Consider the following 12,521-nt stretch of genomic DNA (forward strand, 5'->3'; position numbering starts at 1 on the left):
TTATTTTTTTTTTAATTAAAGATTTGTCTGCGAGCCAGATGCAGCCATCAAAAGAGCCACATCTGGCTCACGAGCCATAGGTTCCTGACCCCTGGTCTATAACTTTAGGGCACAATAATTCAGTACTTATACTGTACAATAAAATTTACCTAAAACAGAGTATTATATACTTTTTAAATACCTTTAAGTATTTCTCCAGTTCACCCCATCCCAACCACTTTTCCTAAAGTGTAATGTCCAACTGGTTTTATTTATTAGTTTTATCTCTCTGGCCTCTGAAGGTATTTGTGGTTGCTTCCCCTCCTTAAAAGATTAGACTTGGGGATCTAAATGGTGAACAGTATTATTGGTTGTGTTAATAGTAAGTCAGAAATGGAGAACAGTTTAGATTTAGATGAACACAGATCCGTTTTCTCCTTCCTCTCTCCTAAATTGTAGATAGTATGTTTCTTCACCTGACCAGTTTTAGGCTGAGAAGCTGGGTCAGAGAGAGAAGACACAGATGGGTACCACGAAGCCTAACTGAGCAGGACTAATCTGTGTGCTTGATCAGGGTGGTCAGAGAATGGAGAGGGGCCAAGGGCGGGGGGGGGGGGGGGGGGGGGACAGATGAATGGACTGAGTCGGGGGCAGGGGAAGCTGTCTGCTTCTCATTGATGAGATATGGCCCATCCCATGCTTTCTTTCACCAAGGAGATTATCTAGTAAGTGGCTGAGAAAAAGGAGGAAGATTCACTTTTTTTTTTCTTTTGAGAGAATGTAATGTAGGCCTATGTATTCCTTCTTGGGCCAAAGAAGAACCTACAAGAGGCTGTAGTTGTTGTGGCCTCCACAATGGGGAAAGACTTCTCCAGCGAGGTCCCCAATACCACTCAACTTACTCAACTTAGAAAACTTACCGGATCAAAAGAAGGGGATATTCCTTTTTTGCAGCCAGCTTCCTGAATGTATGGTTTTTCTCTACTTTCTCCAACAGTGCTCCTTCCAGTGTGTCTGTTGTCATTTAGACAAGTATTCTCAGGATTCATTCCAGTAAGCCAGTGGTTCCCAAGAGTAAAACAGGCGTTAGAATCACCTGGAGTGCTTGCTGAACCACAGATGCTGAGCCTGACTGAGTGTGAAGTGGGGGCCAGTAATTTGCATTTCCAGCATAGTACGAGGTTGTACGGGTGCTGCTGGTCTGGGTGAAAATCTGGCTCAGAGCTCCACTTGGTGAACCACTGGGGTTAGCACATAGCATTTGCCCCAATGTCCACAAAACTCAATTCACAAACAGTTGAAACAGATCAGTAACCCATTTACCACCTCATGTACCTAGCTAGCCTGGCCCCAGTCCCTTCTAGGCACTCCTAGGAGTGAGCTCCTTTGTTGTCCCGGATCTCTACCATTAGACCTGAACCTTAGAACAAGGTCTTTCTCTGGCCAGTTCAGTGCACTTCGCTCGGGTGGTTTCTTCTATCCCACAGATGCTTTGAGTAGAAGTTTCCACTCTAAACCTGTGGAAGTCTGTTTACTCCCACCCTCTCAGGTCAGAGCTCCTTTCCTCAACATTCCCACGACCCCAGCTCGGGTTAGCATCCACTCGGCTCTCTCCCTCCCTGGGGCAGGTTTCCCTGACTGCAGGCAGCCAGAGGTCACAACATTTCCCTGAGCTGAGCTCCCATCTGCACAGCGCAACCTGCATTTTCCAGCTGGCTTTCTCACTGCGTTCCTGTGGCTGCTCAGCAGGAGACGGAGGCCCAGACCCTCCCCTCAGGGTCACAGAACACAGAAAAGTCTGACACTCCCTCCTGGTGGCTCTATCCACGTAGCTGCATTCTCGCTACAAAAAAAGTCCTGCTCTGCTTGTCCCCACACCCTGGTTCACCTTTGACACCCACCTTCTCATGCCCTATACCCGAGGTCCACATTCTCAGGGTTGTAGGTTCTGTTCTTCCTGTGTAACATAGCAAATGACAATAGGCATGTTACTTAGATTCTAATGCACTCTTCTTCTAAATCAGGCTGATTGCCCCTGGGAGAGGAGGGTTTTCTTTCTTGGTGAAGGAAACAGAATAGGCTCAAATTATTATCAGTTAAAGCCTTATAATATTGTACAATGAAATTGCCTTTATCCCAAACTGCATATTGTAGTACATTACTTTTTGATGAATCAGAATGCATAATATTCTTTATATTATTATAGGAATTAAAAATGAAATTAATCTTTCTGGTTGATCATGTGCTGAATGCTAACCTTTACTAGAAAGTAAATTAGAATAATAATGTCTTCTGATGTTTTCAGTGAAAATTGGGCTCAGACCTCTGTACTGTCTATATTTCAGGTTGTCAATGTTGCTAAAAACTTCCTGACATATGAAACTGCTTAGTGGAGTATAATTATGAAACTCTCACTTAAGAGTTTAAAAATACTAATATTCAAAATTATTTTATTTCATGTGGAAGACTTGGGCACATCATTAATCTTCATAATATGTACTTAATTTTTACCCAAATCTAAAGGTAATATCCCCATCTGTCCAATCAGAAAATTCTTGCCTTTACTAAAAAAGATATTCAAAATAAAAGTTGCTATACCCAACTATAATTGTATTTTATCTAGTTTAAGACAATGGCATTTCTTTGCAGTTTAAAAATTACATACCACAGCTGCAAAAAGAATGTGTATCAACATTCCAAAATAGGAAAACCATTTATGTTTTTTTTTTTTAATTTTTATTTTATTTTATTTATTCATTTTAGAGAGGAGAGAGAGAGAGGAGAGAGAGAGAGAGAAGGGGGGAGGAGCTGGAAGCATCAACTCCCATATGTGTCTTGACCAGGCAAGCCCAGGGTTTCGAACCGGCAACCTCAGCATTTCCAGGTCGACGCTTTATCCACTGTGCCACCACAGGTCAGGCCCATTTATGTTTTTACAAAGTAAAATTCATTTATGAAGATAGAGGAGTTTCTTTCTTTGAAAATTACTTTCAAAGAATTTCAGGGTCCAACCACAATTGTCATTACTTTCTCTATACAAATGATCCAGTGTAGGCTGCAGTCAATTGCTACATAATTTTCTATCCATCAAGGCTAATGGAAAGAAATAAGATGAAAAGGAAATACAAATTCAAAATCTCTGTTCATGGTCTAAAGGCCTATTATTATTCAGCCCACTTTCTACATGCAGAAAGCTGTCATTAATACACCATTAAAGATGACATTAAAACTTCTGTTCTTATAGGCTGTAAGTTATGTCTCAGATAACAAATTTTACTTGAGCTCCTTCTCGTCTGATATCTGATCTATAAATATCTCTATGTTTTAGTGATAGCCTATAGGATTGTAATGGTGCATAGTATAAAAATATATGTACCTTGCTTTGAAAAATTCCTTCTGGAGCATATAAAATGTAAAGAATTAAAAAAAAAGGTAGGGGGCAGGAGAGAAATGGAATGGATTTTTAATTATTCCTTTAATGCCAGACTCGCTATTTGGCACACATGTAGACATGCCCCAATGTTTCTGTCAAACTAAGACCTGCTGAATAGAGGGTGAGCTACAGGCTGACTTGGGCTAGTCTCTGAAAGATGCTGCTGTACCCCTTCTCTCCATTCTGAATGTTACCCTCGAGAAAAGTTTGGGATGACCTCTCTCATTCCCAACCCTTCCCATTATGTGGCATTTGAGAAAGCAGCATACATCTTTTCTCTAAATATTCCATTAGATAGTGAATGTTGGATTCTCGAACTACTCAGCAAGCTCGAGACTCATAAGCATTTGAAGTACCTTTCACTAAGAAGTTGCTTAGGGAATTGCTTTCATAATGACCTAGTAAGGAAGTGCAGAGTACCTGGTTTCTGAATGAAGTTTCCAAATGGGTAAGGAGGCATAAAAATCAGGCACTGTCTCCTTTCTAACCCTTCCTATCTGCCTTGCTCTTGTTCTCAGATCCCCAGCAAACTGGCTCACACTTAACCTTACCCTAAGAGCAGTTCTGGTTGTGGGAAGAGAGTATATAAGAAGCTGCTAACTCAGGGGTCATTGGCTCAGGATGGAACTCCATTCTACCCTGCGGTCATACACCTAGCGTGTAGACCTCTTGTCTACCACTGCCTCTTATGATCAAGTGGACTCGACCTCAGCTCCTGATCCTTTATTCTACCTCCTCCTACCTTGGGCATATCACTAGTGTCTCATCTGACTGTCTTCTGCTGAGTTCTTCTTTTTGGACTTAATCTGTGCTCTTCTTCATCTCCCAGGCCGTTTGATCCCTTGTTGGCCTACTGTGGCCTGTTGCCACCCAAGTCAAGAGGTAAAGAACAGTAAAACCCTAGAATTTGTTGTGCTACCAGAAAACATTGTGACTTTTGCAAGGGGCTAAACCTGCTTGGAGTCTGTGTCTCTCTGTAACACAGGGGTTGTATTGGGTCATCCCCAGGGTCTCTAAGAATTCAAGAACTCTAGGAGCTGCGGTCTCTTCCCTGCCTCCATCCACCCCTCATTTTCTGACCTTGTTTTAAAAAACAGCCACAAGCACAAAGAACTGTGACACGCAGGTAGGACTCCATCACTGATTTAGAAAGAGCAACTTGGAAAGATCACAACATTTATCTTTATTTGCATCACCTTGTAGGGTTCACAGTGTGTGTGATGTAGGGTGTTGAGAATCTTGTCTCATGCCTGTGCATCCCGTGTTTGAGGGGAGCTCCTCCACATAAGCAGCAGGAAAGTGGCCTTTTTTTCCATTTAAAGATCCAAACCACCATCCTTCTTCATGTTTCTTATGTACAGTCACGATGTCACCTGTAAAAGGGCACATTTAGTTAAATAGATGTGTCTCTGCAATTTGGGCACTCGTCTGAGCCCGACTGGTGAGACACTTTTTGGAAGAGTGCTTTCAAGGAGTTACTTGGTAGCATTGCTTTCTGCAGCTGATTCAGAGGAAGCAAAATTTATTGGCCACCTCTGTATGAAGCAAGCAGTAATGTAGAAAATTAAAAAGAGTAAGATCATGGACAGCTAAGTTATGTTGTAATATATATAATTTGATTAAAAACAGAATCCTATTGGAACATACGTCCTTCTCATGTTGGCTAGCTTACTCTGAATATAGTTGATGGGTTGTCCCCAAATCCATTCTTGATGTCGGTGCTTTAAGGATTTCTCATGTTGGTGGTTGCAATAGTTTGGTATGTTGACTATTATGTCTTTGCTTCCAGACTTTTCTTTAGATCAAGACAACCTCTCTCCATTATATGTGCCAGCTTAACAGTCCAAAATTTCACCTAATAGTTTTGCAAAGAAATATAGCTCCTCATGCAAGATTTAGAAAACTTTAATAAAATAATATTTTGAAGACAATACTTTTTTAAATCCATGATTCACATCAATAGAATTCCTATGTAAAACACAGCTCTCCTCTAATTCCCTATTTTAAAAAATACTATTTTGATATTTATAACCCTAAAGCTTAATCTGGTGCCACAAATCCTCTAGCTAAGTCATTCTCTTTTGAAAGAGAGTCCCTTCTCTCTGCGGCATTCTGCACATCAAAGTGGAAACTGCCACTTTTTTCAGGATCCCATCATTTTTTGAGTATCATTCTAAGATAATTTTTTTAGTCTTTCTTTCATTTTGTTTCCCAGTCATTTCTTCTTAAGACAAGGGAGACTGCTAGCCCCTCTTCAATCTCTCCACAGTCATAAATCACTATTCATTCTTAGAAGAAATCATTTTCAGCCTAAGTTCGCCCTCTAATGAGTTTTCTCAGGTCAGTAGACTGACACAATCTACTAACAGAAATTCAAATGAATAATTTAAAATTTTATTGCCAGTTTCCCTAAACCCCCAATGTCTCATTTCATTTATAGAACCCATTTATGTTATAAAATATAAGCAGACTTTGCAACCAGGGAAGAACTAAAGACAAACAAGATGGCCCACTTATCGTTTAACTATGTAACTCAACCTCAGGACCCTGGGTTCTAGATCGCAGCTGGGAAATGTGTTTTTTATTTATATGGAAAGTGGGAATACAGCATTTTTTACCTGCTTACTGCCATAGGTATGTTCAGTATGACATGATGAGTAATAAAGTGACATCTATAACACTTAAAACTTTTAAATAAAGGCAACGTTGATTTAAGAAGAATGGAGGAGAGGATCTACTTTCTGTTTCCTTTGTTCTAGTCTAGTCTTTACTTACTTCTGAGTTAGGAGGAAAAGTAATTGCCTGGAGAAATCTAATTGGCAAACTGAAAAGGAAACACCCACTAACCAACAGTAAATATGTGGTGTCTCTGTTGTTTGGCTTCAAAAATCCATCTTGATTTTGCCTGGGCTCTGGGCGCCATGTCCTGCTCATGGATAAAAACTTTCTCCTATGACACACTCCTTGTTGCTAAGCTTCCCATTTCCAGGTCTCTGCTTTAGCTTTCACATCCAAATGTGTTCGGTTGTGTGGCTAACCGGACACACAAAAACAGTTAAGGCTGGTGACGTATTCTTGTTTAAAAATGTTGAGGTCTATATAACCCATTATGTAATACCTTTCCATGTTAAACAAGAATCTGTGACACAAAGAAGGGGCTCTCCTTCCTTAGATTGGTTCAAAACATTTTCCTAAAAGATAAGCAGGAGAAATATTAAGCTGGGAGTCCTTTGCTCTGGGTTCTAGAATTTACTCTTACACTAAGCCACGAGAGGAAGCCACTTCACATTATTGCGTGGTTAGCTTTTGGAAAAGAAAAAGGTAGATCCTGGCTGGGTAGGTCAGTTGGTTAGAGCGTTATCCCGGTATATACAGGTTGTGAGATTAATCCCTGGTCAGGGCACATACAGGGATCAATCAATGAATGTATGAATGGGTGGAACAACAAATCAATCTCTCTCTCTCTCTCTGCCTTTTTCTTACTTAAATCAATAAATACATAAAAATTAAAAGAAAAGAAAAACGTAGGTCACATCTCTAAAGACTTTTCATTACTCCATTCTACCTCCATGGAGTACTGTGATTAAGCATGACTGAGTCTCTAGGTTCAAATCCTGCTCCAGGATTTGAACTGCCTGTGGCTTTAGCAACGCATTTAACCTTTCTATGCCTCATTCTCCTCAGCAAGAAAAAATGGGAATAGATAACAATACCCACTTCAAAGGGTCTTATGTATATTAAATTGGACAATGCGCTCACAGTAATGTCTGACATAATAAACACTGAATAGATGTTAGCTATTTTTATTATGTAAGCTTTGTTTTTTCTGTGTTTTATCTTTATCTTCTAAGAAGGGTGATTGTAAAGCTGAACTGAGCTGATGTGGTAGTAACTTTTAACGCTGCTGTGCTAGACAGTTTTATTCAAGTTAAGGGTTTCAACATGGGAAGGCAATTAAACATTTAAGAACAATTCTTACCTATTTCCAAATTCAATTCATCATCTTGCCTGGCTTGAAAAGAATATAAAGCTTTGCAAAGACTATTGCCGTGCTGGGCCACACCGGAGGCTGAAAGTTGGATCAAGGGATAATTACCAAGGCTGTCAGTAAGCAAGAGGAAGATGATAGGAAGCTCTTTAGTTACTTAGCAGGTGGGGCAGAGCTTGAATATATTGAGTCTTCTCAAAAGAAGAGTTTATCATTTTACATACTATTTAATTCTTGATTCTGTAGCCATTTATGATGTAAATATTATGTGTATGTACTGTGTATATTAAATAACCAACAACTATATCATAAAGAAAATAAGTCTGGAGAAAAGTTATTGTAATAATAATAATAAAGATTATTTAAAATGATTTGCTTCCCACGTGAACATAATCACCATCAGTTAGCTAATATGTGTGGTATGCATGTTTTGCTGTGTGCGTGTTTTGAAAAACATACACCAGTTTTGCCACTCAGGTATAGATAGAAGGCACTTGGAGCACATACTTCTTACTATCATCCCTAAGTACTTATGGAATTGTTTCTTAACCAATGCGATGGTAAATCCCTAATATACCATGTAAACCATAATATCCTGGGTTTATTGAAACTTTTTTTTTTTTGCAAATTTCTAATCAAGAAACTAGAGAGTCAAGGTTATGGTAACTATAGTGGAACTATGAGGGACAACATATGTATGTTGGATGAACAAATGGCTAAAGTCAGGTAGCTGAATAAAGGGGTAAGTTCTGGGATCAACATGTTTCTCATAGAGAAGACAGGATGCCCATGGACGTTTGGAGGAAGCTCTGGAGAGAGAGCTCAGAGCTCCTCCCAATGGCTTAGGGGTGATTGTGTGCCTAGCACCTTGCAAGGTTCTGAACACCATGGAACCAGTCATCTCATATTATAAAATATCTCCCAACCCTCCACTCTTCTTGACTCCTTCACTTTTTGGATGATATTTGCACAGAAAGCTACACGTTCTAACAAATTAATAAATTAAATGTAGATTTCTTTTTCTTTCTTTTTACTTTATTTAGAAAATTAAATTTAGCAGGGTGAATGTAGATTTCTTTGAGCTAGTATATATCAATGTGGCTGTGAAAATAAAATGTAAACATAGCAATGTGCTTTACTTATGGGATTTAGCTCCAAATTATTCTGGGCATGCGATTACCTGTGGCTGAAGAACTCGGATTGCTCTGCCCACTGGAAGGTGTTCTTCTCACTACGTTCTCTGATCTCTTCATCAGAAAAGGCCGAGATAGTCTCACATAACTATGTGTCTGCTGCTGTTCAAATGATTTTAAAAGTCAGTTTAACTACACAATTACTCATAAAAAATAATTCTTCAGTAGCTGTTTTCCTTAGAGATTTATTTTTTCAATTTTTTGGAGGAGGGTATATATAGAGCATTAACTATGTTCCTAAACCCTACTATAGAACTTGCTTATATCTGAAGTCGCAGTATTTTCAGAATTGGACAATTACCATATTTTATAGCCTGTGTTTGCAATTCTTACCTGTACTTAGGCAAAATAACATTGACAGCATTACTCCTACAAATTCAACATAATTGGCTTTAAACCAAATGAATTATCATGGCTGAGTCTAAGTGATTGAGCCCTTCCCCTTCTCCTCTCTCCTCCTCCCCTCTCCTCCCTACCTTTTCTTTCCTTTCCCTTCTCTTCCTTTCATTGAGATCCTTTCCAGCTCTTGAGCTCTTAGAAAATTGTCCGTTCACCATAAGATGTTTATAGCGCCCCTTCTGATAGGGAATGGAAAACAGCTACAAGCAATAGTTAATCAATGCATATTCACATGTTCAGCATCTATCTAAAGAGGGTAACACTGGGAAAATACATGTATTTGATTTTTAAAACTTTTGCTCATGCAGTTTCTACATTGTGTAGTATATTAAATGGCTGACACTAATGTGTATCACAAACCTTATAATTTAGGTCTGTATGAATACTAAAATTTCAATTTAATAGATATTTTACTATAAAAGCATATTCAAAGGATAAAGTTAAGGTGTAAGGAGAAAGAAAAAAGGAATACAAAGTGTTCTTAACTCTTCATATTTAGTATACAAAGAATGTATTCAGTTGTGTTTAGCTCATTACTTCATTCAAAAGGAATAAAAATAAATTCATCTTAAAAATTGTACACTTGAGATTTGGGACCTATGGCATATGTAATTCATAACAGTTTTTCTTTGCTCTAATGCTACTTTAAGCCACTTCACCTAGCAAACTCAGTCAAGTAATTAAAATCAATCTCTTAAATTTTTACCTTTTCTTTCCACTTGAAGATGGAGTTACTACAAGGATGGCTGGGTTGAGGTCTTTGTTCAAGTTCTGCTAACACTGCTGACAGTTTATAGGCATTTGCTTGTAACAGATCTAGTTTCAAACTGGCCTGTGGATACATCATTTAGCCTTGTGAGTAAATTTCTAGAGAGTGAGGCACAACTTCATGGGTAAAAGAATACCAGGATAACTTCCAAAATAACAAAGAGGTCTGAAAAGTACACATTCAACTCATATGCAGATATACACAGAAAATGCTGAGGAGAGAAGAAACAGGTCCTTTTCTTAGAGGAAAGCCTTGGTTGTTGAATTATTGTTAATTCTTGTGAACAGGGTAAACCAGAAACCTTGATAGATATATTACTCAGTATTTGGTAGCAATGGATAGCTTTACTCAGTTTTCTGCTGAGGAATAAGAAAGGGAGTAAGTGTTAACTGCAGAAGGTAGACTGTTGGAGGACCTTGTGGAAAGGAGCTTGAGGTGCAGGTGCTCAACACTGAATAGAAATGAACTCACATCAATAGAATCAAACTAAAATGATGTGAGATAGGGTTTATGTATTTATTTATTTTGGTTAATGTTGTTCATTGTTTTTCCTTGAAGAGGTGAAGTCTTATATTACCGAGAAAATTTGCTGTAACACTTCTAGAAACTAGAAACAATATTCTAGCAAATTTGATTAAAAAAATAAAGATTGAAACTTCAGATAATTCTTAGGTCTTCCTATATTTGACTTTAAAGTAGAGACTTTATGATGACTTCTTTGTCAGGCTGTGTCCACTGAGGGTATATTTTGTTGTTGTTTTTTTACAGAGACAGAGAGAGAGTCAGAGAGAGGGACAGACAGACAGGAATGGAGAGAGAGGAGAAGCATCAATCATCAGTTCTTTGTTGTGACACCTTAGTTGTTCATTGATTGCTTTCTCATATGTGCCTTGACCGTGGGCCTTCAGCAGAATGAGTAACCCCTTGCTCGAGCCAGCGACCTTGGGTCCAAGCTGGTGAGCTTTGCTTAAACCAGATGAGCCTTTGCTCAAGCTGGCGACCTCAGGGTCTCGAACCTGGGTCCCCCGCATCCCAGTTCGATGCTCTATCCACTGCGCCACTGCCTAGTCAGGCTGAGGGTAAATTAAATAATAGAATCCAAGCATTAGAGAGGCCCTGCTTGTCCAATCTCCTCACCATCACCTCTCCCTATTTCATACCTTCAACATGGGGATTCCTAACCCTAAGGTCCTTGCCAGATGCCTCCAAACTATGAAGGTCTCTAATCCATGGAACAATCCACTGCATTGTGGGGCAGGCTTTCTTAAAAAGAATTCAAGCCCCATGCCTTCTACCATTAGGCCTAGTCTGCATTTGAGAGCATCATGGACAAGTCTCTTTCCTCTTCTATGCATCATTTCTTCACACATCTGAAGATAATACCTGCAACAGTTTCTCAGAGAACATGCCTTGCCAACATTTTTGCTTCAAATATGGTACTTCAAGGACCAAAGAACACTGAATTGGGAAGAATTTAAATGAAACAGAGTGTCCTTTTACAAGAAAACTTCCCTGGGTAACAAAATCTGTCAATATTACAAGTTTCCCTCCGACAGATGGGGTGTGTGTAATGAAAGTACATGGGTATGTGGCATCCACCATTGGAAGGCTTGTATTTGTTCCTTCGCTAGATCCCAAACTCTGTGAACTTAGGGGTCAGATCCTCTCCTGTCTTGTATCCTCCACTGTGTCAATCAGTCCAGTTGTGTATCCAGCTGATCTTAATACATGTTCTATGCTGGTAAGTATTATTGGTATCAAATCGGTTAACTAAACAATTTTGTGCTGTCACTGACAGGAACGGAGAGAGAGGAGAAGTTGTCACGGAAAATGTCCTAGAATCTGTTTTACAATTTTATAAAAATTGTAGCCATGTGTCATTGCAGGTATATATTAGCCCTCTGTTTGAAATTGAATAGAATTCAGGCTTTTTTTTTTTCCGCCAGAAGTGTTAAGTTTGTTTCTGTGTTAAGTTTGTTTCTTCAACAGCACCCCACTAAAGGAAGCCTGTGCTAAGAAACAGATAAACTGTGCCTGGCTGCGTCTGGCTACTTTCTCCAAAGAAACACTGACGCTGCCTGTTTGGACAGAATTATTAGGTACCTACTCAGAATTAGTTAGGCTCTATTCAAGGGAAGCAAAGCGAAGCCTGTCCAGTTTCCTGCATCTTTCAAAACATTGCAAAAAATTTTTTACTTCTTCCTGAATTTTTCTCAGAAAAGGCATCTCATCAATTTCCTCTCACTCTAATCACAGCATAAAACCCATATCTTGTACACATAGATAATAGAATTTTTATTCTGTTCTTATTTTTGTTTTTATTCCTATATAAAGTTCATGGGCCTGAGCTAGCTGCCTCTTTACTGTGGGTTCCCTCCAAAGCTGCCACCCTATCCATCAGCCCTACATGTTTCTTTCCTCCTATTGTTCCCAGAAGACCCTGATGTTAGTTAAATGGAAAACAGCATTTTTCCATTAATTCTAATAATTCCAATAATAATTACCAGTTTTTCAGCTCTCCTCTGCACACTATGTTTGCATTTTCTAAGTAATATTTAATCTTCACAAAAACCCTTTGAGGAAGGTAGCAATATGCCCATTTTACAGGTGAGAAATCTACAATTATCCCAGGTTCCTGTAAACAGCAGAGCTAGATAGATACAAATACAGGCCTGCTGAATGTAGAACCTGCATTTCTAATCACATTTCTTAACTAGGTTAAAAGCATCCATGATTTCTAGACCCTGAAAACATGATTCT

The 12,521-nt window shown here is 39.0% G+C and overlaps 1 protein-coding gene across 5 annotated transcripts in view; it reads right to left on the reverse strand.

Annotated features, from left to right (window-relative positions):
* Positions 1-4,589: 4,589 nt before the first annotated feature.
* NOSTRIN (nitric oxide synthase trafficking) overlaps positions 4,590-12,521 on the reverse strand; it is a 107,268-nt gene continuing 99,336 nt past the window's right edge. For 3 of the 5 annotated variants that reach the window (XM_066279558.1, XM_066279556.1, XM_066279561.1), the window contains 4 exons: positions 9,699-9,824; positions 8,581-8,695; positions 7,392-7,481; positions 4,590-4,785 (listed from right to left, as the gene is read on the reverse strand). In XM_066279558.1, coding sequence (XP_066135655.1) covers positions 4,619-4,785; positions 7,392-7,481; positions 8,581-8,695; positions 9,699-9,824 — 498 coding nt within the window. In that variant the 3' untranslated portion in view covers positions 4,590-4,618. The remainder of the gene's footprint in view (positions 4,786-7,391; positions 7,482-8,580; positions 8,696-9,698; positions 9,825-12,521) is intronic. The other 2 variants (XM_066279557.1, XM_066279559.1) reach the window with 2 other exon arrangements.

The sequence above is a fragment of the Saccopteryx bilineata genome, chromosome 5 (assembly GCF_036850765.1).
Source record: "Saccopteryx bilineata isolate mSacBil1 chromosome 5, mSacBil1_pri_phased_curated, whole genome shotgun sequence".
NCBI classification, from domain to species: Eukaryota; Metazoa; Chordata; class Mammalia; order Chiroptera; family Emballonuridae; genus Saccopteryx; species Saccopteryx bilineata.